This window comes from Dermochelys coriacea, chromosome 6, assembly GCF_009764565.3.
Source record: "Dermochelys coriacea isolate rDerCor1 chromosome 6, rDerCor1.pri.v4, whole genome shotgun sequence".
NCBI classification, from domain to species: domain Eukaryota; kingdom Metazoa; phylum Chordata; order Testudines; family Dermochelyidae; genus Dermochelys; species Dermochelys coriacea.
In genome coordinates, this window is record NC_050073.1 from 104,456,240 (window position 1) to 104,483,992 (window position 27,753).

General features: G+C 42.2%; 2 protein-coding genes across 5 annotated transcripts in view; one reads left to right on the forward strand and one right to left on the reverse strand.

The window, feature by feature from the left end:
- Nucleotides 1-5,440, reverse strand: part of SETD3 (SET domain containing 3, actin histidine methyltransferase) — a 78,185-nt gene extending 72,745 nt beyond the window's left edge. The window contains exon 1 of the mRNA XM_038404570.2: nucleotides 5,309-5,440. The gene's annotated coding sequence lies outside the window, so the exon portion shown is untranslated. The remainder of the gene's footprint in view (nucleotides 1-5,308) is intronic.
- Nucleotides 5,174-27,753, forward strand: part of CCNK (cyclin K) — a 31,111-nt gene continuing 8,531 nt past the window's right edge. The window contains exons 1-8 of one of the 4 annotated variants that reach the window (XM_038404574.2): nucleotides 5,174-5,953; nucleotides 10,494-10,751; nucleotides 11,869-11,950; nucleotides 12,809-12,940; nucleotides 14,310-14,415; nucleotides 15,747-15,804; nucleotides 18,397-18,566; nucleotides 20,046-20,320. In XM_038404574.2, coding sequence (XP_038260502.1) covers nucleotides 10,555-10,751; nucleotides 11,869-11,950; nucleotides 12,809-12,940; nucleotides 14,310-14,415; nucleotides 15,747-15,804; nucleotides 18,397-18,566; nucleotides 20,046-20,320 — 1,020 coding nt within the window. In that variant the 5' untranslated portion in view covers nucleotides 5,174-5,953; nucleotides 10,494-10,554. Of the gene's footprint in view, nucleotides 5,968-10,493; nucleotides 10,752-11,863; nucleotides 11,951-12,808; nucleotides 12,941-14,309; nucleotides 14,416-15,746; nucleotides 15,805-18,396; nucleotides 18,567-20,045; nucleotides 20,321-27,753 lie in introns of those variants that run through there. The other 3 variants (XM_038404573.2, XM_043517503.1, XM_038404575.2) reach the window with 3 other exon arrangements.

The window sequence follows — 27,753 nt, forward strand, 5'->3', positions numbered from 1 at the left end:
ACCAGAGAGCAAGTATCAAGGGAAAAACTGAAAGGAAATATAAATTGGTGAAAAAGGGAATTGATTAAAAAGCTGTGTTAGATACAAACAGATCCTGGAAGCAAAAAACGAGAAGCCCATCAACAAAGAACCTAGAGCAATGGTGGGCAACCTGCAGCCTCCACATGGCCCATCAGGGTAATCCACGGTTCTCCATTCCCGGCCAATGGGAACTGCGAGAAGCAGCGCGGTCCACAGGTGCTGGCCACTGTTTTCTGCAGCTCCCATTGGCCGGGAACAGTGAACTGCGGCCACTGGGTGCTGCGGGCAGCTGTGCAAACATAAACAAACTGTCTGGCGCCCTGCCAGCGGATTACCCTGGGCCATGTGCGGCCCGCAAGCTGCAGGCTGCCCACCACTGACCTAGAGTATCTGAACAAAGAGTGACTGAACATCCATTAAAAAAAAATACAGTTCAAAGGTGCCTAATAGACAAGTGAGGGCCCTCTAAGTGAAGAAACCCTGCTTGTGGATAAACTCTGTGAAAGAGGTACAGCCACAGGAACACTGAATCTAAGAAGCACTTCAAAATGAAGAGAAGCAAAAAACAGGAAAGCAAGAGTGGAGTTAGACTTACAGCCAAGAAGAAAATTGACTTAATTGGCAATACAGAGACTAAGTGGGATGACTCCCATGATTGGAGTACCAGCATTGAGGGATATCGCTTGTTCTGGAAGGACAGGTATGGGGAAAAAGGAGATGGTGTTGCACTGAATGTCAAGAATGTATATACTTGCTCTGAGGTCCAAGAGGAAGGGAGCGATAAACCTACTGAGCGTCTCTGGGTGAGGACAAAAAAGGAAAAGAATGGTAACAATGTTATGGTGGGGATCTATTATAGACCCCCAAATCAAGAAAAGGCAGTGGAAGACACATTTTACAAGCAGGTAGCTAATTTTGTTAACACACATGAGCTAGTATTAACGGGGGATTTTAACTTCCCTGATATCTGTTGGAAGACTATTACAGCAAAATATAGTATGTCCTGCAAGTTCTTAGCATGGGTAGGGGAAAACTTTCTGATTCAGAAAGTTGAGGAAACAGTTAGGAGGTCATCTATTTTTGGATCTGTTTTTGACCAACAGGGATGAATTAGTTGTGAAGGTGGTTAGGAACTTGGGAGGAAATGATAATGATAGGTGCCACATTTCAGGAAAGATGTGGACAAATTGGAGAAAGTCCAGAGAAGAGCAACAAAAATGATGAAAAGTCTAGAAAACATGACCTATGAGGGAAGATTGAAAAAATTGGGTTTGTTTAGTCTGAAAAAGAGAAGACAGAGTGGGGATATGATAAACAGTTTTCAAGTACATAAAAGGTTGTTACAAGGAGGAGGGAGAAAAATTGTTCTTCTTAACCTCTGAGGATAGGCAAGAAGCAATGGGCTTAAAGTGCAGCAAGGGTGGTTTAGGTTGGACATTAGGAAAAAATTCCTAACTGTCAGAGTTGTTGAGCACTGGAATAAATTGCCTAGGAAGGTTGTGGAATCTCCATCACGGGGGATTATTAAGAGCAGGTTGGTGTAGATAATACTTAGTCCTGCCTTGAGTGCAGGGGATTGGACTAGATGACCTCTTGAGGTCCCTTCCAGTTCTATGATTCTATGATCTAAGAAAAGTTAATTCTCCTCTAAAGTGACACAGTATATTGTAATTTCTTCTGTTGTTGTTAAGAACAATGCATTTGGTACTGATTGCAAAGTGTGTACAAGTTCACAAAGGCTAATGAGTTGGTAACCTATAGTTTATTATAATAAATAACCTTTGGCAATGTTCTATAGTATTTACACTCCTGATACAATTTTGAAGATTTCCCTTATGAAGTTCTAAAAATGTAAAGTTATCCCTTTTGTCCTGGTTTGCCTCTGCCTCTCCTAACAGTTAGCATAGCCTACCCAGGTCACCTCACTTTCTTCTTCAATCTTTTATAAATAAGGATAGGTGTCATTAGTCTCTCTCTGTCTCAGTTTCTCCACCTGTAAAATGAAATTAAGTGATTTACCCAAGTTCATACAGCATGTCAGTGGTACAGCTGGCTACAGAACCCAGGCCTCTGACACCACTCCAAGACCCAATCCACTGGATCATGTTGTCTCCCATCATTGGCCATTACAATATCATAGTATACAGATCCTACATGCCATTATGCTAAATGCACCTTATATCCACAACAACTCCCTTTCACTTCCAAAATACAACCACTCACAATTTTTATATCTCATTCATCCAAAACACACTCACATATTTCAGAGTAGCAGCCGTGTTAGTCTGTATTCGCAAAAAGAAAAGGAGTACTTGTGGCACCTTAGAGACTAAAATTTATTTGAGCGTAAGCTTTCGTGAGCTACAGCTCACTTCATCGATGAAGTGAGCTGTAGCTCATGAAAGCTTACACTCACATATATAACTTTAATTCAAACCTCAACTAGATTAGAGTAAAAACACATCTTGATAAAATAGTTTAAACATCTATGAATGTACATGTGATACAATCATACTGTATTGTGATAGATTTTAGAAGGGTAGCTGTGTTAGTCTCCTTGTTGTTTTCAATCATACTGTATTATAGCCAAAAATCAACATTGCCTGTGCAACTTTAATTTGGCCCCATGTACGCATATATTGACCTAGTTTTTTAATAACAGTGGGACAAGTCTACATAAGCATCTGTGTAAAGCTTAATGTTTGATTAATTGATTTAAAACCGGCGTTAAATATACCATTCAGTGCAATCTGCACTATGGATCTGGTAGGGAAATCTCCATAATTCTAATCACATATTCTCACACTATACAAATAGTAAACAATACTGCTAATAAAGATGCATGCATCTCGTACATGGATAGACAGCATCTTTACATTTATTGTGTTGTTGTTAAAATAAATACAATATTTGTGAGTAGAGAGGACTTTGGAAATTCAGATCTGCATCAAATCTGCAGCTCAGTCCACCTTTACTTGGACATGCCAGTATTTTGATTCTACGTGCTTACATTTTGGCTGAAATCCTAAAACTATCTCTGACCCAGCTTTGACTGGCAAAAGGGTATGTTTTTCAATTGTGTTAGCTCAATCTAATTAACACAATTGAAAAGTCCTGTTAAAATGCAGATTAGCATGTCCAAAGTTGTCATGTTAAATTAACCTTACTGAGCTAACACAATTGATAAAACCCACCCTTTTTGCCCCTGAAGACATATTCCCTGTGTATTTGTAGTTTACTGAGTGGCTGTCTAGTTTTAACTAGGAGCCAGACATATGGATAATGTCTGAAACGTCACATTCATCCAGACACCAACAGTAGCTTCTTTAACACGGCTGCTACTCTGAAACCTGTCTTTATACTATGTTGCTTTCAAAAACAAAATGAAAGAGTAAAAGATATTAGGTGCATAGTACAATAAAATTTAAGCATTTTGCAATTTATTTACACATTAACACATTATTAATCTGAAAAGATGGTACATTTCTCCATTAGGTCACCTTAATAAGGAAAAAAGCCCTTTCCCCTTCCTTGAGAACACAGGCTTTCCCCTCTTTGCCAGCTACTGAAGCCTAAGTTTAGCCATCTATCTGAAACACGGACTAAATATCACAAACTTGGGAGGAGAAAAAGGGAGAGATATGTTTATTTCACAGATAAAATGACACATTTGGGGAGATCAGAGCCTGCCATCTTACTATGGAAGAGATAACAGCAGTATGAATTCATCTTTGTATTTTTTTTCCAAGTGGTACTTGAGTCTAAACCAATCCTCTCTGAGCAGGAAAGGAAGTTGTAGAAACATCAGTTTCAGCAGCAGCTTCAGTACTGATTTGGGAAGGTTGCAACACACAGGCTCATGGAGAAGTAATGGAAAAGTTTCCCCAGCAGATCAATCAGTTTAAAAGATACTTTGCTTAAATCATTCAGGGTCTTTCAGTTGCTGGGCTTAATTCTTTTCCAAAATTGAAATAAAATAAAATAAAATGCCACAAAGTGGATGGGAGAAAAGAGAATAAAAGAGTGCTTAAAATAGTACAAACCAATGTCAAATTATTGATCAGTGAATCTGAGCCTCCTCCTGCTCACCTGCCTATGAAGCAGGAAACTAGACTCTCACATACCAGCAGAAACACTCCAGAGCTGGATCCAGAGAAGTAGAGGTGTGGGAGAATTATGGAAGGCAAAAAGAAAGGTGGAGCTGATTTAACCATTTTTTAAAAACGTGAACCCTGTGATCATCAAAAAAGGAAGGATAACATCACGGAGAAGTCAAGTTAAGCAATTTGTTTACTTTCACTCTCCACCCTTGCTATCACTTTTTTGGAGGGAGAAGCAAGGGAAGGAAGATGAATGAGAAGAAGTGGATTTAATTGCCTCCAGTTTTCATAAAAGTGAAGAAAATCTCATACCTCCAGAGCATACAAATGGGATTAAAGCAAAGCATCCACACATAGATACAGGGCAGTAGTAGCATGTGGGTTTGGGATGTAATGTTTTTCTCTCCTCCCCTAGCAAGACAGTGGGAGTGGGAACTAGACAAGCAGCAAGTGGGATAGCTGCAGCACATGTGATGAAGGGCTGCCCATCTCGGTCAGTGTTGTCTCCTTCCAGAAACACAGTGAGTGGGAAGCAGAAGAGAAAACGCAAAATGGGGGACAGAGCAGTGTGGTGATTCCCATGAGAGGAGCAAAGTGGAGTAGTGGGTGAGCGGGCTAAGGGTTGCACCACCCCCAGGAGGAATCTGGGTGAGAGTGGGAGAGGGATGAGAAGGGGGAGCTGCGAGTGGGTGCGGGAGAGGCACAGGCGAGAGGAGGAAGGCGGGGCGGGTGGGAAGGAGAACAGCCTGTCCCACCAAAACGGCGAGTGCGGGAGGCAGGTTTTCAGCGATCAGGGCACGAGGACGGAGTGCTCGGGCCGGGGTGCTCCCAACAGAGGAGACGGGCGGACGAAGCTGCTCCCGCACCGCGGGGGGAAGGAAGGTGACACGCAGGATGGGGTGAGGTCAAGGCACCCCAGGAGAGACGGGGGCGGCACAGTTGAGAGGGAGACGCACAGGGGTGGAGCGAGCTCAGAGTGGCGCGGGGGGCGGCGAGGCCTGGGCGCTGAGCGGCTGCGTCCGAGGAAGGGGGGGGGGGGAGTTGCTCCCCGGGGGGTTGGCCCCCGCGGGGATAGGTGATGTGAGGGGGCAGCGCCCCATACCCAGCCCAAGGGTGGGCGGGGGGGGTTGCTGCTCCTCCCCCCCCCCCAAAAGACGACGAGGATGGAGCGGCCGGTCGGTCCCTACCTCCCGCGACGGCTCCTCCTCTTAGAAACAGCGCGGAGTCACCCACGTTTCTCTCACCGGACGCCGTCCGCTGCCCGGGGAAGGGGGTAGGTGGCGGCCGAGCTAACCCGAGCCCCACCCTCCCAACGCCCGGCCCGCCCACTGATGCCAACCCGCTGCCGCCATTGGCTGAGCCGCACCCACACAGCGGGCCCGCCCCCAGCTCTGGCACAGCCAACGACTCCCATAGGCCGCCCCCTCACCACCGCCCCTGTCGCTCACCCACTGGGAGTAGCGGAAACAGGGACAGGGGGCCAAGCCACTCCCGATTGGTGAGAATTCACCCTACCACTTTCGATTCCTATTGGTTGAAGGGGCCTGCAATCCTCTCGATTCTGCTACCTGATTGGTCTTCATCGACATTACCGCGGTAGGGTGCGCACAAACCTGTTCTATTCAGCGTCTGACGGAGAAGGGTGGAAGTTAGAGCTATGCCTGTGATTCTCATTGGTCAGTGGGAACGTGGGCGCCGTGCCCTCGCGACGCTGACGCAGTGACGTACGGGAACGACTTGGTCCGATTCCCAAGATGGCGCCGCGCAGGGAGGGAAGGTGTCGTTGTCGTTAGTGGCCGCGCTGCGTTGTGGGGCCATCGCGTGCTTGCTTCGTGAGTGTTTCTCGATGGGAGTCTCTCAGAGTGGTATTGGGGGCTCGGAGGGGCTCGGGGCTGGGTGAATGGGGACTGGAATGCCGTGGTGGTGGTGGGGGGGGGGGGTGTCTTGAGCCAGGGCCGGGGCGCTGAGGAAAAGGGGCTGCGATACCGGGGAGGGATGCTATGGCCAGGTGGCTGGGGAGGGAGCGAGGAGCCAACTGAGATCCTGTCCAAAAAATGGCGGGGGTGGCTGTGGTCGGTGGCCCTGAGGCAGCGGGAGATTGGGGCGCTGGGCTGGGTGCCGGCATGGGACTGACTCGGCGCGGTTGAGAGCCTGGGGTGCGGGGGACCGTGGAGTTGGGGAGAGGCTGCGTGGAAATATGCGTCCAAACACGGCTACCCTGCCCGTCGGCCTTTGTGCGTTGTTTCTCTTACTCACTTTGGCATCTCTCTAAATTCTCGTGTCTGCAGGAGACTGGTGTCATGAGAACTATAACATTGCCCTTCGGTTTGATTGTATGATTTGTGTCACACGTAGGAAAAGGACAGTCAAGACTGTATTTTGGATTAAATCACTAGTCTTTGCTGGCTATGGGGCAGGAGGTAGTGTGATCTTTTCCAAGAGCAGTTTCACTTTATAAACTGGTTTATGTTTGAAGGTGCTGTAAGAAGGAGGGTAGGAACGAGCTTGTGGTGCCTTTTGTTGTTTTTTGTGATCTATAAAGAGAATCTGAAAAAGAAAACTTTTAGTTTAATATTATTAAAATATCTATTGTACCAAATTTTGTCTGTCTTGGTTTTGATGGGAAACTTCTTGAAACAAAGGATTGAGAGTTTTACTCCTGAGGGAATGTTGCACCAAAATATTAAAAATGCTACACACAATATTTTAGAATTCTGCAAATTTTATTTGTCAATAAATGTGGAGGCTCCAGCATGGTAGTGGGGAGCATAGGCTCCTGGCTCCACAGAGGTAGGAGATCCCCCTGCAGCTCTCCCCATCTACAACACGGCGCTGAGGCTGCACCTGACCCTGACACAGCACAAGGGCTGGGCCTGCTCTGGAAACACTGTGGGGTCCTGCCCCTCTGTACCAGGTATGGGCGGGCAGGCAGGCTGAGGGGATCAAGGTGTGGAGGGATCCAGGTGTGGAGTGAGAGCATTCTGTGTGAGGTAATCTGGGTGTAGGCAGCTTAGTAGGGGATCCAGGTGTGTGGGGGTTCTGGATGCACAGCCATTCAGGAGCAGGGTGCAGATGTACGGGCAATGGAACTCTGCAGGGGGATCCAGGCTAAGTTACATCTAAGCGGCCATGCAGCAGCCTATTAAGTGCCATGCAGGTGCTCAGCGCTGCGGTGGGGAGAGATGCCTCTACCCCCCTCCCCCGAGCCCAGATGCTGCTATGGGAGAGAGAGAGTTGGGGAGAGTTCTCTCTCCCCGCCGTAGTCCTGGGGCAGCTTGCACACCAAACCCTTATCCCTGGCCCCACCCCTGAGCCTGCACCCCCAGTCAGAGCCGTTACCCCCTCCTATACCCTAACCCACTACCCTAGCCCTGAGCCCCTCATGCTCATGCCCCACCCCAGAGCCCAGCTGGAGTCCTCACTCCCCTGCCTCCCAACTCTCCGCCCCAGTCCTGAGCCACCTCCTACACTCCGAGTCCCTCAGCCTCATCCTTACCACATGAATTTTATTATGTGCACCAATATGGAGGTGATGTGTCATACATCACCTCCATATTGATGCACATAACAAAATTCATTCCTCACATGCGTTGGAAAAGTAGAGTGAACACTGGATCCAGGTGAAGGTGGTTGGGACTCAGAAGGGGTGTTGGGATCTTAGCAGGGGTGTCCAGGTATTGGGGGAGTGGAAATTGATGCGATGGGAGTCTGGGTGCAACAGGTTGGGGCTCGGTGAGGTGGGGGTCCAGGTGCAGGAGGCTAGTCGGGATGGTCCACGTGCATAGGGGGTGGACCTCATTGGGGTGAGGGTTTGAGTGTGGAGGGTTCCTCAAGGGATGTTCTGAGTGCAGGAGTGGGCATCCAAGTAAAGGGGGAGTGGGAGCTTGGCGGGGGGATCCAGATACAGGGGCTGGGACTCAGCACGGGGTGTCCAGATGCAGGGGCTAAGGCTTGGTTCTGGATACAGGGAGTAGGTCTGACCCACACCAGCCGCGGTGTCCTCAGTCTCCCCAGTGATTTACCTCTCCGCTGGCTGCTTTTGAGCGCTTGAAACAACGTGCCCGCATTGCTGGGGAGAGGCACATGATTGCTCTTGCAGCTTCCCTTTGCTTCTCTGTCTGCCATTTTTCTGCAGGGAAGCAAAGAAATCTGCGGGAGATGTGAAATCTGTACACATGCAGTGGTGCAGAATTCCCCCAGGAGTAGAGGTTTTTTGGCCCTGGTTTGATTTAGAAATGTTGAATTTTTCACAAAGAAAACTTTTCTATTTAGTCTGTTAGGTAACAAGTAACCATTTTATTCATGTGTATAGAAATGCTGGAATTATTCGTATACTTTAGGCACCTTTGACATAAACACATCCTAATTTTAACATAATGTGAAATCTGTCATGAGTAAATCAGTGAGTTAAAAACTCAGCTCCCTCCTTGCGTGTCCCCTCCATATTTTAAAATCTCTACAAAAAAGATGATTTTTGATACATGACTTGAAAGTTATTATATAAAGGGTGAGGGAGGAATTCCACATATTGGAATTGAGGTGTAGATTCCAAAGAAAGGGTGCTCTGGCTGAAGATCCCACTTCATTTATACCAGAAGGACTCCTGTTTATGTCTGTCTACTGTGGTGTTGTGCCATGGGGGAGAAATGTTTTTTCAAGTAGGTAGTTCCTAACCATTTAGGGTTTAAAATCGCAAAGCCAATTATGAAAAATGTGGAAATCTGTTTGTTTTTATGAATAGTAGGTGATGCAGAGCAAAGGGGCTGGCATGGTTTTAAAAAGACACTCAATGAAGTTTAGGGTTGGCAGATACAGGCTGGAGATGTGCTCACTGATTCCCTGAGACTGAGAAGTGGCAGGTCAAGTTAAGCCTAACTTAGTTTTAAGTAAGACCTTTATGCATATTGGCCTGTTTTTTTAACACTTTTTTTCTGATTGTTGCATTCTTATGGATAGATAAATAGATGATAGCATTCTTTTGGATGGAAGAATAGCTCCTAAAGGGAATATATGCACGTGGCCAAACCCAGTTGGGCCTGCAGAGTAATCACAGTTAGTGATTGAGGTGTTGTTGTTGCCTGGAGACTCTGTCTAATAGAGGGGTGAATCTGGGATTCCATCCCAAGAACAGTGAAGACACAGGGCCTGTCATTTGAAAGAGTGTCCCTGGAGAGAGAGAGAGTGAGTTCAGCTAACCCTGTAACCATGTTACCAGCACCTTAAATTTCACCTAGCCACATTTTTATAACACACTCCTAATTTGTTTCATTCTGGATTAAATGTTTATTAGAAATAAATTACAAAATTATATTACTTACAGTTGAAACAAAAATTTTAATAGAAATAATAGTTACATATAGAAATAGTACTAGAAATAATGAAAATAATAGAAGCGAATCAACAGTGGCAGAACAGCGTGTGTGTGTATGTATGTGTGTGTATATATAGATATAGATATATAAAAATTATGAAATTAAAATACGCTGGCTTGGTTAGGTTAGTGAAGAAAGCACTAGTTTTAATACTTACTATTTCAGTATCGAAAAATTCGGGCTGAGCGGGGCCAGTGGCTGGGACCCTGGTTGGCAGGAGCTGACGGATGAAACCACAGACCAGCAGGGGGCTGAGCCACTCAGCCCGCTGCGGGTCTGGGGTTCTGTCCGCTGGGCCCGCTCAGCCCGCTGCCGGCTCCTTGCCAGCCGGGGTCCCCGCCGCCGGCCCCACTCAGCCCACTGCCGGCCTGGGTGAACAGGACCCCTGGCCGGCAGCAGGCTGAGCGGAGCCGGCAGCCAGGACCCCGGCTGGGAGGAGCCAGCTGACAGAACCCCAGACTGGCAGCGGGCTGAGCCGCTCAGCCCACCGTGGGTCTGGGGTTCTGTCCGCTGGCTCTGCTCAGCCTGCTGCCAGCTGGGGGTCCCATTATGATAAAGTAAAATAAAAAATTCTGCCCCATACTCCTTGAAACCCTTTCATGTACCACCAGGGGTATGCATACCACACTTTGGGAAACACTGCCCTAGATCAAGTGAGCAAATATAGTAAGAGATTTGTAGTGACTTGTTTGCCCAAGTTTCCCTACTTTGGAATTTACATCATTCTCTTAGTTTTCCGGTGCCCACAGACTAGGGGAAACCAGTGTAGATGAAACCTGAATTTTTCACAAGTAAAATATCTTTTCAAAAAACTTTTCAAGCGTCATTAATCAGCAAAAAAAATACACAAATACATTTCCCTTCTTTCAGATCATCTTTCCATTCTACCTTGTGACATGCATAGTATATGTGTGCGTAGCGAAAATATCACTTATGTCAGGATGAAAAATGTTGGTCTGTTGCAGTTTTACCTGATTATTTTTATATTATTATTTTGAAGCTGCTGTCTGAAAACCCATTGTCTGAAAACTTATCAAGCAGGAACAACTCTACTTCAATAAATGAAGGAGAATAAAGAAAATTCCAGCCCTTCTGTAAATTTGGCAAACCTGGACCACACAAAACCATGTTGGTACTGGGATAAAAAAGATCTGGCACATACACCATCACAATTAGAAGGACTTGATCCAGCTACTGAGGCACGATACCGCCGAGAAGGAGCCAGATTCATATTTGATGTAGGAACACGTCTGGGACTGTATCCTTTTGAGTTGATATTTTCAGGGTACGATTGTAGCATTATGAATCAGAAAGTCCAGAAAAAATATACCAAGAGTGGTCCTTGTGCATTTGTATCATTAATTTGTACAGTGTAGTCTTATTTCAAAAACATCACTACTATTTTTAAATTAAACATCTTTGATGTTTAATGTTTTTCTACTTGAACATTTTCTTCTGTTAATTGAATCCTAGTTTCTGTAACAAATGAACTAGCTTAACTAATGAAGTGACAACATAAAGGGAAAAGATGGCCTGTCAGTTGTGTGGTGATTTTAGAAATTAAAACCTCCTGGTTTTTCCCTTCAAGGCTCTGTTTAGGCATGTGTTTGAATTTACATCTTTTCTTGTCCATTTTGCCCCGCTGTATAGTCTCTCCCAACTATTCCCTCTTTTTCTTCTGCTCCCAGCTGCTTCTCGCCATTCCTCATACTCGGAATTACTCTACGCTTTTGTATACCAATAATCCCTTTTCTCCTTCTGTTCCTCATTAAAAATCTTATCTTCTATAGTTTTGATCTTCACTAAAGTTGTATTTAATTTCAGCTACATCAGCCCTTAACAATCACGTGTTAGTGGACAGTTAAGGGAGGCAAAATCCACCTGTCAACCAGAGGGAAAGTTCTCTTGGTTGTACTCCCAGTCTGAGTTGAAAGGATGGTCTCAGTGCCTCCACCACTTGCTTGGCTGTTGTGGTCATTAAATTGCATGACTTCCACTCCAGGCCTGCCATTATTGCTGGCTTTTCCAAGCCAGGTGTGGGGCTTAAGTCATGCAGGTGGTGGTATGGACCCTCTGTACCAGGGTGAACTTTACCTTGACTCTGTAGCCATGCCTTTTACGCTGTTCTAGATATCCACTGCACCTGAATTAGACTAAAAAATGCTCAGGACAGAGACCTTGTGTTTTTTTTGTAGGATTTTTTTGGTAAAACATCACACTTGCTTTCAAAACTTTAAAAACAAATATCAACTATAGTATTAGAGAATCAGTCAGCTGATTTGTTCAAAGCAAGTTTTTTCTCTGACTCGGCTTCCTCTCGTGTCTTATATTTTGAACTTGATTTATACTGTTTAAATCCTTATTGTGTAGCGCAGACATTATGACACTTTGGCAACTGGAATAATTTATTTTCATCGATTTTATATGTTTCATTCCTTCAAACAGTTCCCAAGATATGTAAGTATTTACAGCATTGACTTCTTAATTCCATGGTTGCTTTAAGTATGGAATATTTAAAGTGGTGGCAACTAAGGAAGGCTGATGGCCTTATTTCTTAACTAAGGCCTTATTTCTTAACTAAGGCCTCATGTTTATGAATAATCCCCTGAAATATCTTGCCATGGTTATAGTTTATACATGTTGTTTCTTTAAATGTTTAAGCTTTCTGTTAATATTGTGCTTTTCAGAGTTTCAGAAGTATGTCAGAAAAAGGATAATTTAGAGTATTTTAATTACATGTGATTTTTTTAATTTACGTTTTAATGTAGAAACAAGACCTGCTTTAAACACAAAGTATTACACAGTTCTCATATTTTCCATGCAATGAAAACTAAATGTTTTATCCTGAATATCAAGACTTAAAATGTAGTACTTCTGTGCTCTAGAGTAAATAAGAATTGCTGTTACAATTTTGTTATGTTAATGTCATTCCCAAGAAGCTGCAATAATTTGTGATTTGCAGCAGGGGCTAAGTGGTCAAGGAAAAGACAAATTACATATATAATTACGTTTTTAAACCCCCTTGTGAAGCAATGCTCTCTATGCCAAGACAAAAAACTCTGGTTGTATTTCTTTAAATTAAATAAAATGCTCCTTATGGGCTGTCTTCAAAAAGGTTGTATCTACTTGGAAATAGCTAAAAAAGCTAAATTGTGTGTGTAATCATTGAGTGAGCTTCTAATTCTATTAACCGTTCTCTGAGAAACAGCATCTCATAACCTGATTGTTGAAACTGACACTTAAAACACAATTTGTTTTTAATATATAGATGCGGCGTTGTAGATGTAGACTTTCTGACAGAATTTTCTTTGTTAGGTGACTGGAGCTTGCTGTCTCTTCCTGGCAGGGAAAGTTGAAGAAACTCCAAAAAAATGTAAAGATATAATCAAAACAGCTCGTAGCTTACTAAATGATGTACAATTTGGACAGTTTGGTGATGACCCAAAGGTAAAATAATTTATTCGTGCTTATGATTCTTTTACTTAAAACTTAGCATTTTAATAGAGTTAATACTTGTGCTATATATTTATATTTATTTCTCTTCTGAGCTAAAAGGAAAGTTGGATTCTCATTTGAAAGGGCACTGTCAACTTTATTCTTCAAGTTAGATAAATAAACCTAAAATTTAATTTTCTGGTACATTACCACGTATATAGTCTAACTTACTTAAGTGTGTTTCAGTTTTCCTGTTGATTATAAGGTGTTTTCAGCAAAAGAGAAACTGATTGATTATACAGTGTAAACTGTGAAATTGACTACATAAAATGCTGTCAAATTCACAAAGTAAATTGGAAAAAAAACTGTCAATAATTTCTTTCAGTTGTAGTAGTTGTAGATGTTAGTTTGTAACTATAGTATATACACATTTTTCAGACAAATACAACTGATTTTTAATTAGATGCCATACCTTTAAAAGAAATTATGGGAGATCTTAGTTTTTCAAATCTCACTGTGTTGTTGTTGGTGTTACTTTTCTGAGTAATGCTGCTTATCTTTCATAGTTTATTTCGCAGTTAGCTTTGCCATTGCATTTGCTGTGATAGCTTCAGTTTTCTAGTTGATACTCAGCCGTCACCATCAAAGGCCAAGATTTTTCAAACATGACTAGTGATTTTGGATGCAGCAGTTTTGAGGTACCTATCTTGAGGCACCTTACAGGGGCTTAGTTATCCACAGGGTGGGTGTTTTACACTTTTTGAAAAGCAGGCCTCTTTAAAGTGTCAAGATGGGTATGCCACAATTGAGGCACCCAAAATCCCTATTCACTTTTCAGAAACTTAGCCCAAGTGTGTCTCTTGTGATCTGCCATCCCAAATGTAGAACAGCTCACCCCAAAATGGAGTTTTGATCTGTTTTAGACTTTTTAGGTAATGAGATGGGAGAATGGGGGTGAGAATATGGATTCAGTTACTTCATTCACTGAAGTAAACACTTGGTAAATAACCTTAAAGATTAAGAATATTTAAGAGAAACTAATAGATTCACGCATAATTAGGTTCAGTAATAACTCATCTTGGACAGTTAAATCTCATAATGCTAACATTTTAAGGTAGGTGATTCAGCCTCTGAAAGGTCAGGACCATCAATGGTAGGAAATAATTGAAGAGAAAGCTAGGAGGTGACTTCATCACAGTCTTATAAATACCTGCACAGGGAAAGATAATCTAGCAGACAAGTGCATAATAATATCCAGTGTCTGAAAGCTGAAGCTAAACAAATTCCACTGGAAATAAGGTCACATTTCAAATGAGCATCAAATGTTCATGAATAAAAGAGGGAATTATATATTTTGTGGTTATTTTGTCATATTGTCTAGGAGGAAGTGATGGTCCTGGAGAGAATCTTATTACAAACAATAAAGTTTGATTTACAAGTGGAACATCCATACCAGTTTCTTCTCAAGTATGCCAAACAACTCAAAGGTAAATATGAAGAGTTGCATTGCTGAATAATATTCAACAACTCTTAAATAGCACACTTGGTTTATACTTCTTTAAAAACATTAATCTACTCACCCACCATCTGAGAGAAATATTAACCATATTTCCGAGAAGGAACCTGGGACAGAGGTTGTGACTTCCAAGCCCACAGAGTGAGAACTAGTAGAATTTAGGTGTTCTGGGCTTCCAGTCCTCAGCTCGATCTCTTTAATGTCTTAAAAGAATGGTTTATTTCACTTTTCTCAGTGTATGACTGTTGTGTATAAACAAGGCTACATTTTAGTCACAGGTATTTTTAGTAAAAGTCATGAACAGGTCACGGGCAGTAAACAAAAATTCATGGTCTGTGACCTATCTATGATTGTTACTAAAAATATCTGTGACTAAAACTTGGGCGGGGGCCACGTGTGCTGGGAGGTGGCCCAGGGGGGCGCAGTGGGGGCAGATGGCTGTCAGGAGCTCCCTACCCAGCTCCGCATCCCTGCAGCTCCTAGTTGGTGGAGGGGCACAAATGCCGGCTACCGCAGCTCCCATTGGTCAGGAGCTGCAGCCAATGGGAGCTGCGGGGGTGGGGCCTGCATGCAGTGTAGAGACCCCGGCCCCTCTGCTGCCTAGGAGCAACAGGGCCATGCCAGTGGGAGTCCCCTACCCCGAGATAAGTGCACCCATGCCCTCTCCCATACACCCAAACTGCTGCTGCTGGCCCAGGGGCTGCCCGGCTCAGGCAGCCCCTGAACCAGCACCAGTTGCTGCAGAAGTCATGGAGGTCAGGGAAAGTCACAGAATACATGAGAGACTCACAGCCTTATGTATAAATCATTTGAATACAGTGGCTTATGGGTTTTCTTTTCCTGGCCTGATATAACTTGGAAACTTTCTTGATGCTTTCCTGTCTAGGCCTACTAGCCCAGGTGAAAAGTTCTTTTCCTGCTACATCTTCCCTCTCCAAAGAATAACTATTTAACTTAAATTGCCTTAAAGTTCCCCTCAAAATCTGTCCCCTCACTTAAAAAATCACTGAATTTGTTCCCACTTACAAACCAATTCTGGGTCCTGCTACCATTTTTCAAAACTCAAAAAATTCAGTGCAAAAGGCAAATGTTTTGGGGGACTTGGAGCATATGAAAACATGAGGTTAGAATGTTAACAGGTTTGTACTTGTAACACATCAGTTTCAGCTCATATACCTGAAAAGATTAGAATATTACAAAGATACCATTTTTCTAAAGAAGTCTTTCCATTTATAATGGTTTTTAAAACTAATTTTTCTGAACTTTTTAGTTTAGTAAACTTTTTTGTTTTGTTTCTTTCAGGTGATAAAAACAAAATTCAAAAACTGGTTCAAATGGCATGGACATTTGTAAATGACAGGTAAAAAAAAAAAAAAAAAAAGGTTTCCAGACATTTAAATATTTCAGCTAGTTACCACCACTTTCCCCAATCATGCACATTTAGGCTGTATCTCTTTGTGCACATTCCAAAGACGGTTCATGTTTGTCCATGAATCATGGGTTTGGCCATGCTCCTTCTGCCCTCACTGCAGAGTTTTTTGCCTGAAGGGATTCCTCTTATTCCAGGATAAAATTTAGATCAGGGACTTCAAGGGGAAGCCCAGATTAGGGAATATGGTCAGTTCTTCCTTCAAATCCATACAGTGAAGCCAGAAAGGGCATAGCCAAATCCCAGAGCCTCCAATACCTATAGGAAGAGAGGTGTAACCCAATGTCTTGGCCTGGGAAGAGGTGGGTCCCAGAAATATAGTCTTTGTGAAACATATTTTATATTCTTCATAGTGCAGTGCCGTAAATAGTTCAGATATAAGCGGTGTTTATTTGTCTCATCAGACAACACTTGGAAAAAAAAACCCAAGCAAAATATTTGATTTTACATTGTAACCAGCTGTAGCTCAACTGAATTTAACTATGAAAGATGATTATGTAAAAAATAGCACCTTCTTAATAGATATATTGAGTCATTTCTGCATACCTCAGAGGCTTAAATAAACTTAGTATATTACACTTCCGTTAGCACTGTAGAGCCAACACGTGAGGGAGAATGAGCTAGGTTATTTCCTGGTGCATCAACACCTCTGTGTAATTACTCTCAGATTTCTAACTAGAGTGCTTAACTTTAGACATCCAAAGAAAAATGATCTTGATTGTTCAAAAGCGCTAAGCACCTATGGTTCTCATTGATTTGAGTCAGACTTGTGCGTGCACAGCATCTCTGCAAATTGGTCGCTTTTACTCTGGTGCTTAATTTTAGGTGTGCAAGATTAGAATTTAGGCCCAAATTCTAAGTCTTGAAAACCTGTACAACCCAAATGGAGATAATTGGTTTACATGGGTGGTGGTGGTGACGTAAATTGAAGAACGGTGCCTGGCACAGGTGTGACTACCATTTGGCTTGCATCATCTTTATTGCAGATGGTGATACATAGGAAGGAAAGAATCTAGCTTGACTTTCAGATCCCAGGTTGAATATGCAGGATGGCAGTTGGGAAACTTTTTTTTTTTTCTTGTAACTTCAGAAAAATTGATAGTGTTGTTGAGACAGCACTATACTTGAAATTCAGAAAAATGCCCTTGGAAAAATTATTGGATTTATGCAGCTTTGTTCCATACAGTCATCAACATGGATTTTAACTACAGCTATTCTGGTTAAGATTTTCACTTAGCCTTTTAAGACCCTGCACTATGTTTAGTGCACACTGAGTGGTGAGAGTTATCCCATGGGACCTTGTGAAAAACAATGCTATGCAACATCCATTAAAGGGTTTCAAGCACAAGGTTAGGCATGCTATGTTAGCTGTAATATAAACATAGACCTAAGTGCCATGGATGTAGAAGCAACATTAAGAAAGGAAATTCTAACCCAGTTTACTCCTTGAAAGTTTTTTAAAGGTACCTTTTGCATTTTTAGTTTTGAAACTACTAAATGACTCTCCTCTATGGGTACAATCTAATACTTCATGTACTTCAGTCATCCATAAACTAATGAGTTTTTTAACCTAACTGCTATTAGTACCTTGTGCTAAACAAAAGAACCCATAGTGAATTGGTCAATGAATGAATGGTATGAAATTTGTTGTAACCAGTTGGCTAGATCACTGAATGGCAGATTTTTTCAGACTTTTTGCTTGAAGTGCTTATATTCTAGAACTTAGCAATGAGTTGAGTGGTTACCGAAGAAAAGGAAAGCTGGCTCTAATATTTCTATGGGTTTTAAATTGCAAATCAAGCTGAGTATTTCATGATTAATCTTAACAATTGAGAAGTAGTGGTATAATCAACTTTACTGTAGCCTTTACTACTACATATGCTAATCAGGGGACAACTTTCTAGACCTCTTAGAACTGTATCTAAAACTTATATATTGGAGTATTTGGTCTCAACATTCCCATGATTCATTGTTTATATTTAAGTGCATTTTATCAAAAATAATCCCCAAATTCATTACAAAATAAACATAAAAATCCTTTCACCTACCACTGAAATAAAACCACTGAACAACTTGAAGAACTTGAAGAATATCATATACAGCTGATGTTACAGGAGGAATCTTTTAGATAAGCGAAATGTAATCACCCAAACTGGAATCTGGTGCAGCTAAATTCCCTCATGCTTTTTGAAAACTTTATCTCAGTGTGTCAGACTCTTTTTCTAAATAAATTCCTCAGAAATCTGTTCATGTTGCTTTTTGTTACTGCAGGATAATGGTGCTTCGGACGTTTAAAAATCAAATTACTATAAATCAAAGAACTTTTAACAAAGGTCTTAGTTTGGTAAATTAGTTTGTGTGACAGGGGAATCCTAGTTTTGTTAATCAAAAATTACCTGAATGAGATGTTAAAACTTAACTGTCATCTGCTTTGTCTCAACAGTACGTTGTAGATGTCATGTATTCAGACTTGTGATGCAGCTATCTGGGTTATCTTAAAATGACTGTTGTTTGATATTCTAGTCTCTGTACTACGTTGTCACTGCAGTGGGAACCTGAGATCATAGCTGTTGCAGTTATGTATCTGGCAGGCCGTTTGTGCAAGTTTGAAATTCAGGAGTGGACATCAAAGCCAATGTACAGAAGATGGTGGGAGCAGTTTGTTCAAGATGTACCTGTTGATGTTCTGGAAGGTACGAGAAATATTTTTGTCATATTTTTAAATACTTGCATTCTTTTTTTAATTTGAGGTCTGGACTAGGGTTGCCAGCTTTCTGATTGCATAACAAGTGCTGTGGTTCCAGGCCAATGGGAGCTGCAGAGCCGGGGCGGGGGCAGTGCGCGAAGCCTCCCTGTGCCTAGACGCCACAAGACATGCCAGCCACTTCTGGGAGCCACGCAGAGCCAGGGCAGGCAGAGAGCCTTCCTTAGCCCTGCTGCTTTGCCGAATAGATTTTTAACCGCTCGGTCAGGAGCCACCAGGGTCCTTTTCAACTGGGCATTCAAAAAACTGGATGCCTGGCGACACTAGTCTGTACAGTTTCTCCCTTAATCATCAGCCTTGCTTTTAGGGCAGGATACTGAAGATCATCTGTTTACTTAAGCTTTTCAGAGGGGAGCTGAGTGTCTCCTTTTATCAATGTTTAATTTATTATAATATAAACCTTCCCAGAAATTTCAATTGTGTATTTTAAAAACTGAAATTTTTTTTATTGTAAATGTTGGAGCCAGATCAAAATTCTGGATTCAAATGCCTCTAAACTTAAGAAGTGTTCAGATCCAGTGATTCCACCATAACATTTTGCAAATACAAGTGGTACAGGTAGTAGCGGCCTATGAAGTGGAATAGTGTGGAGCTCACAGCCTGGAAATCCTGCACTGGATGACAAGGATTTCTACACGCACTGATCTTCAAAATCCAGCAAGTGATCTGTCTATATAACAAGGTGTAGTCTTCCATATTATAATTAGTGCTTCTGATTTTCAGTTTTAATAGACAGACATCGATAAAACAGCCCATACAGAAAATGAAATCTGTGTGTAGCAAGATAACAACAGAATGGTTGCTTGTATCTAAGGGCTTGTCTACATGGAGCAGGAATGTGTTATGTCTAAAGCGCACTAATGTGATGCATTTTAATTGGTCCATGTAGACCTTTCTGATGCTCACTAAAAGTTCCCTATTGTGCTTTAATATAGTTCTGTTTGAAAAAGTGCTACATTGAAAAAAGAAAAGGAGTACTTGTGGCACCTTAGAGACTAACAAATTTATTTGAATATAAGTTTTCGTGAGCTACAGCTCACTTCATTGGATGCATCCAATGCAGTGAGCTGTAGCTCACGAAAGCTTATGCTCAGATAAATTTGTTAGTCTCTAAGGTGCCACGAGTACTCCTTTTCTTTTTGCGAATACAGACTAACATGGCTGCTGCTCTAAAACTTGCTATAAAGGGGTGACAGTGAAACTGACTACATGCAAAGTCCTGGCAAATGTACAAAGTAAATTGAAAAAAAGAACAGTTATACTTATCCTAGGTATTTTAATAGTAGGTAAAATATTTTCAGCAAGAAATGTTTTTTTGATGTTGGTGTCCCTTTTAAAGGGTTTCAAGCTGATTATAAATATTGTTATGTTTTATTAGGAATGTATAACCTTTTGGACTTTTTGTTAGACATCTGTCACCAGATCCTGGATCTGTACTCACAAGGGAAACAGCAAATGCCTCATCATACTCCACACCAACTGCAACAGCCGCCATCCCTTCAGTCTACACCTCAGATGCCTCCAGTACTACAGTCGCAGCAATCTCAAAGTTCAGAGCAGTCACAGTCACAGCAGCAAAAAGAGTCCCAGCAGTCAGTGCAACAGCAACAGCAGCAACAAACACAACAATCTAAGAAACCCTCTCCTCAGTCAAGTCCTCCAAGGCCAGCTAAACGTCCAGCGGTAAGTTTAACTGAACATAAGTGGTGAACAGATTTTCTATTTAGAGCAGGAACAATTGTTTCCTTGGCTTAATCTAAATTATGGTTATGCTCTGAAAAGTGACTGTAAAGTATCACCTTATTACATGCTGGATTTTTTTCTTGGTTTATTGAGTTTAGGTCTGCTTATTTTAGAACCAAAATAAGTTGGGTTTTTTTAATGCTTACTAGGACTGCAGAGCCTGCACCTCTTGTGCATTGCCAACAGAATGGTTAACTGTGTTTCAATCGGTTATGCCAGTGCCCACCAACTGAAGGCTGTAAGTTTGCCCAGGTGTTACTGATGAAATCACTTGATCTGCAGAACCTTTATTATAAGTGATGATGTATGAGAAAAGAAGAACCCAAATTCATTTTCAGAAACTAGACTGAGTTTGCTGGATTGGCCATTTACATTTTTTTTCCAAAATGAGCATATTTTATTTAAAATTGGAGATTCAAGAAATGTGGAACCCAAATGTGTCATTTTTAGGCATTTTCAGAGTGGAAGCACTTGATGGGGTAGTCTGGTCCCTTTATGGTTGTGATACATCAAGGTCAGCTTACCCTATCATATGGCATGGCCCTTTAAGATTTTGAAAGATCTGATATATACAAGGACCTGGGAGATATTGGTAGAGAGGAAGTGGTACTACAAATAAGTGGATGGGAAATCCTGTCACTTGCCTAAAAGGCCAACACTGGGAGTCCTGCAGGGTGGGGACAAGGCTCCCCTCTCCTCTAATCAATTGGATGAGCATGTATGCTACCTTCTCTCTCATAGCAGGGAAGACAGCAGTAGCAGAAGGCTTGCCTGCTGAACCCTTTGATGCTGGAAACTAATTTGAAGGAGAAGCTGTGTAAGGCCCTGCAGTTGGCCTAAATTACAACCCAGCTCAGGATTGCTGTCTTAAAGAGAAAGAAACTGTTTAAAGTACAACCCAACTTCAAGGAAGGGCCTGGGTTGCCCCCTGATCAGGGGCAGTAAAAACCTACCAGGACTCTTCTGTGGACCTGGAGTGGGTGTGAACTTGAGTGACTAAAGGAGTAAGTCACGCTCTGTAGACAAAATTTATAAACTAGGACCTCCCCCATCCACACCCCACCCAGTGAAGTAGATGTGTACTTTGAACTACTCTGGATTGAGTACAGGTCGACCTTGACTTTACGACGTTCGAGTTAGACAAACGGCACTTATTACACTTCTACACTGACACACTGATTCGACTTATGACTATAGGTTTCGAGTTTAGGACTCTCAGTCCCACAATAGAGTAGTTTGCGGTTCCAAGTTACAACTTACAACACAATTGTAAGGAACCAATGATGTCTTAAGTCCGAGGCCTGCCTGTAATTGAAAACCTGAGTGGGTGCCAAGAGTAATGCAGGGCCACAAGGGGGCATGCTTGAGGGCAGCACCCCATTACAAACCACTTAAATTTTGTATATTTTCATGCGTAATGTAAAAAAAAAAATTCATCTCACAGACACATATGCATTCCATGTCTTGTGCTCTGTACCATCTGTTCTTTTAAAATAAGAAAACACCCTACACAATGGACAAAACCTCATAAGTATTCCAGCTGCACGCTTATCCAAAGTCATTCCAGGGTCAAGGACCTCTATTTGATATGCAGTTAACTAAATTGTTGTCTCTGTTGCATTTATGTTTCTGATAATTTATTCAAACAGCAGTGAAATAACAAGTGCGTTATTCACACTAGAGCCTCTGGTATCTGTTTTCTCAGGCTATTTAGGATGTGCCCACCCCTCTTTCTTATAAATTCTTAATGTCTTCTTGTGACGTATTACTGCTAATGCAGCTTTGATTTGGAGAGAACAGCAGGTAGCAGCTCTGGAGAAAAGCAACGGACAATACAGTGGAAGATTTGGGGCTGAGGAGGAGTGTGCCAAAATCTAGATAGAGGTAGCAGCCAGAAAAAGTTAAGAATGCATAGGTCTGTGGAATCTTAGATTTTACATAGAATGTCATTTACTGCTGAAACAAAGCCATGTCTGCAGTGGAACATGGCAGCACTGTTGTAATATTGCACATTTGCAGTACATGGTAGTTAAAGATGGAAAATAAAGAATACTAAATTCAATTGACACTTTAGGGGGAATTTAGGTAGCCAGAATATATTTGCCCCTCCCTTCCCCCCCCCCCCAAAAAAGCTTGCTTTCATTACGCATTGTCGTCTTGCGTTGTAGGATCTTAAGGGCAGGCTCTTTTTTATATTTGTCTGTGAAGTACGTAGCAATCAGTTGGCACTATGGAAATAATGAAAACACAAACGAATCTGGCCCCATGTAACTGTAGCTAAAATGCCAAGGAACTTTTGTTTGCAAATAGTCTGGGTATTTGTTTTAGGTCTTTCCTAAAAGAATGCATCTTCAGCAACTTTAGGCTTCCAATCCTATGCTAAGGCATGAATTCGTAAATTAACTTTGGAGGAACAAGGGTATACCTACTGAATCAACAGCATGATTTCCTGCAGCACCTGGAGTTTTCTTCAGTCTCATATAAGTATTAAGCAGGCTTGATCTTGCTTAGTTGGAGATATGATGAGAACGGTATCTGAGCCCACCTAGCAGAAGCCTAGAGTGTAAACGGATGCAGAAGGGAGTAATAAGCCCAGATAATTTGTAGAGCGAGATTTTAAAAAAGCCTATAAAAGCCTAAAGACTATAAAAAGTTAGAGGTATAAAGGTGTGGGAGTTGTGGCAGGAGAGTGCAATAGTTCAGATTATGCTTTATGTACCAAATTTATTCCACGCTAGGAAATTCATGACTTGGAAGCAATAAGATGCATAGTGCTTAGAGGATTTACTCATAGTTTGTGCCCCAAAAACATTTTAAGTTAAACCTTACTACGAGATTCTATCAGTTTCTGTAAATAGGAAATTGCATGACTGCCACTTAAGACATTATAGGAGAAATGTATATATTTCTCATAGCCAGATGCTCCACTTTGTCAGTCATCATAGCTCAATTGAAGACAATGGAGATATGGCAATTTACATTAGCTGAGGAGCTGGTCCCTGATTTATAAAACCTTTCCAAATGCCTGTCTGTCTAAATCTGGCACCTCTTCTAAACTGTTGGTGGGGAAGAATATTTTGAACGTTCAGCTGATTAAGGTCTCTGTATCCAATAATCTCTCCCATTGTTGTTTTACTGAGAAAAACTACCTTTAAATGGTAAAACTAAAATATGTTGTTGGGGCTGATACATTTGTATTGAAGATGTAAATTTTTCAAAGATACAGGTGCACATACAGTAGAACCTCAGAGTTACAAATACCTTTGGAATGGAGGTTGTTCATACCTCTGAAATGTTTGTAACTCTGAACAAAACGTTATGGTTCTTTCAAAAGTTTACAACTGAACATTGGCTTAATACAGCTTTGAAACTTTACTATGCAGAAGAAAAAAGATGCTTTTAACCATCTTAATTTAAATGAAAGTTTCCTTATCTTGTCAAATCTTTTTTTAAATTTGCCCTTTATATTTTTAGTAGTTTGTTTAATGGGTACCATACTGTATTTCCAGTTCCAAGTGAGTTGTGTGATTGACTGGTCAGCTCATAACTCTGAGGTTCTGCCTTACGTTGCAGGATTGCCTCATTTTAAAACTGTCGAACTCTTCACAAACTTCAAGTGCTGTACTAGAAAATAATATTACTATGGAATTTGGGATATTGGTTAGCAACGCAACTAAATAGCCAATTAAAATAAATCTCTATAAACAGATTTTAGTAACCTTTTCTAGAAGTTATTGGCTAAACAGGCAACATCTTACATTCAAGAATGGTTAAAAGGATTTTCAGTGACTTACTGAAGAAAAAAGATTACACTCACTGACATGACTGGAAAAAGCACTTTGGTGACACTTGATACATACTGCTTTTACATAAACAACTAGTCACATATCTTTTGTGTGTGAAATTTTGTCTGACCCATTTTGTTAATTGTCTCCTCCATCAGCTATTTTCACTTACTCCATGATGATTGGGCGTCTTGGTGAAATTATTTTTGCAAGATTAGACTTTGTGAATAAATACAGAGTAACCTAATAAAATGGAATCTGGTTGCTGCTTGATGTGATCATTTGACTAATTAGAGCAAACAACTTCAAAAGTCATCTCCATGATGGTCAAGGGGGAGTCACTTCAGATTTAAAATGGCTTCTTTGATTTTCACATGTAGGGAAGAACTTTTCATTTTGTGTGCCACTTTGGTGCTAATAAAGAATTTAAAACATTGTGGGATCATCATTTGGCATCAGTTAAAGCTGCTTAATCTGTTTAGTTTTATTCTGCATTTTAATATCCATCTACCCTGGCAAAGTGGAATTATTGCTGCTTTGCATATGTGTGGTATTGGAAGCTAGTGATTTCACAGTTTTTATTAACAATGTAGATTGTGCTGTAACTTGGCATGGAGCTTTATAAAGATTTAAAGGCATGCTTCCTGCCCCAAAGAGTGTCCCATCTAAATTAAACAGAATTGAGGCTAGCCAAGGAAAAGGAGGGATGTGAAGTAAGGCAAATAAATCATTACAGAGTAAGAAAATCATACGTTCTGATACCTCAAACACAGACTGAAGTAGAGCAAAGTGGAGGAATTAGACTGCACAGGAGTGGATAACAGTGGTGGAAAGCAAGGCAAAAGTAAATTTTTCAGACAGGGTTTGGAGGGGATAGTGAGGATACTTGCCACACAGAAGGATGTTCTAACAGGCATAGGGTGTAGGATAAGAGTAAAATTAAAGAATTAAAGTTAGCTTAAGTTTGGTTAAGGATATACTGTGTGTTGTAAAGAGAATCCCAATCAGCAAGTAAAAGAAGGTCGTGAGAATAAGTAGTGTTACTAGTAGTGTGGGAAGGATGTATGGCTTCAAAAGTAACTAATAAAATAAAGAGCGGCAGTAACAAGACAAAGAAAAACTGTCTTAAAAGAAACCAGCCCAAATCTTCCCACTGTTCTGCTGGTAAGCAAGGAGTGGTGGAGAAGATAAGGGAAGAAAGGGGGCTGTAAATCTTATGAGTATTAAGACTGGAACTAAGGATCAATTGTCTCAAGTTGATTTATAGCTGAAATTGGCAAGCAATGACATCACTTGTTTAATGGGTATAAAAAGTAAACTCTTAAAGGGGTTTGTTACTGATACCTGCCTGACCATGCTGGAGCCAATCAATATGGGTCTAAGCACCCCTGGGCCTAGCCCATTTGTAAGCCTCTTGATCGAATGCTTATAAATGTTTTGGTACTGGTTGGATGTAGTAAATTGCTTATTAGGCTTTTTAGGCATTTTTAGAGTAATTGTATAAATACTACTTTAAATTGGATTTAATAAAGGAATTTGTGTTAAATTAGTGTTAGGTGGTTTCCCTTATCGATGTTTATAATTTCACATATTAATCATTCAGACATTTTGGCAACGGTGGCAGGACGCCAGACATTAATTTCAGTTGCTCTAAACCAGTGATTCTCAACCAGAGATACGTGGAAACCTTTTAGGGAATATATAAACTCATCTCGATATTTGCCTTGTTTTAAAAACACTGGTGAAATCAGTACAAACTAAAATTTCATACAGACAATGATTTGTTTATACTGTTCTATATATTATATCAGCAGTTCTCAAACTGTGGGCAAGCTCGTTTTAATGGCATTGCCAGGGCCAGTGTTAGACTCACTGGGGTCCAGGGCTGAAAGCCCAAGCCCTGCTGTGCGGGGCTGAAGTCAAAGCCTGGGGTGAAACTTGGAGTATACAAGACAAATCAGACTCCTGAAAAGGGTACAGTAGTCCAAAAGGTTGAGAACCACTGCTCTAAACCCCTAAAGTGAAGGGGTAGTGACCTGTCTTCTACAACCAGTATATAATTCCCTCTTAAAGAGAAATTCAGTAACAAAAGGGGAATAGAGGAATATTTATATGGCAAGCTTTTTTCAAAGCATGGCAGAGGTCTGCTAAATGCCACTGAAACTCCTAAATGTGGGGACGGGGGGGGAGGGGGGGGATGGGGACAGCGTGACAAAACAAGCAAGCTTTGTTTCACAAGCATGAGGGCTAAAAAAAACTCTCCCCCAGAAAAGATTCTCCTATTTGTGTTAGGAGGTCTTGTGATAAAACCACAAGATATGGCAATGCTGGACAGGAGTCAAAGTAAACACTATGTTTGCTGCCAGCTTCAATAATGGACTGTTGTGGAATTATCAAAGGGGATGAGGGAGAGGAGTTTTAGGAGGAAAGTTGGGATGTTCATTTTTGCCCTGTTTAGTTTGAATAGCATTAGGACTTCAATTGGGAAATATGGGAGAGGCAGGAAGAAGTTTGAGCCTGAACAGAGGTCAGGGTTGGAGAGACATATGAGACAGTTGGAGTAGGTGAGGTTACCCAGGGAGGGGAAATATCTAGTGGTGGAAAAGTTGAGAACGCAAGAGGGGGGAAAAAAAGCAGGACCAAGGATCCAGTGAAGGCAACACTGAAAGAGTGGTTAAGTAAGGCAGGAAGTGAACTAGGAAATTAGTCAGGGACCCAAGGAAGAGATGGCCTCCAGAAGAAAAGGGTAGTGTGTATCAGCAGCAGCAGCAGACACATTGAAGAGAATTAGAATGGAGCACAGGCTCTTAGATTTGGAAAGGAAGGTGTCATTAGTGACTTTTTTGAATGATCAGTTCAGGTAGAGTAGAGAAGATGAAAATTAGACTAGAGCAGGGGTGGGCAAACTTTTTGGCCTGAGGGCCACATCGGGGTTGCGAAATGGTATGGAGGGCCGGGTAGGCTGTGCCTCACCAAACAGCCTGGCCCCCTCCCTCTCTCCCACTTCCCATCCTGACTGCCCCCCTCAGAACCTCTGACCCATCCAACCCCCGCTGCTCCTTGTCCCCTGACGCCCCCTCCTGGGACCCCACTCCCTATCCAATCCCCTCTGCTCCCTGTCCCCTGACTGCCCCACCCCTATCCACACCCCTGACGGACCCCCTGGGACCTCTGACCCATCCACCCACTCCTGGGACCCCCACCCCCTAACCCCCCTATCCAGGACCCCACCTCCTATCCAATCCCCCTGCTCCCTATCTCCTGACTGCCCCCCACAGCTCCACCCTATCCAACTGCCCCCCAGGACCTCCTGCCCCATATCCAACCCCTCCCACCCCCTTACCATGCCGCTCAGAGCAGCAGGACAGGCTTACTGGAAAGCCTGAGAGCTGGGCGGGCGCAAGCCGTGGGGGGGGCGGCCTGTGCGATGGTGGCATGCAGGGGAGGAGAGACAGCGGGGGAGGGGCCGGGGGTGAGCCTCCTCTGCTGGGAGTTCAGGGGCCGGGCAAGACGGTCCCACAGGCCATAGTTTGCCCACCTTTAGACTAGAGGGAATCCAGTGATAAGCGGAGGAAGTGAGGAAACTGG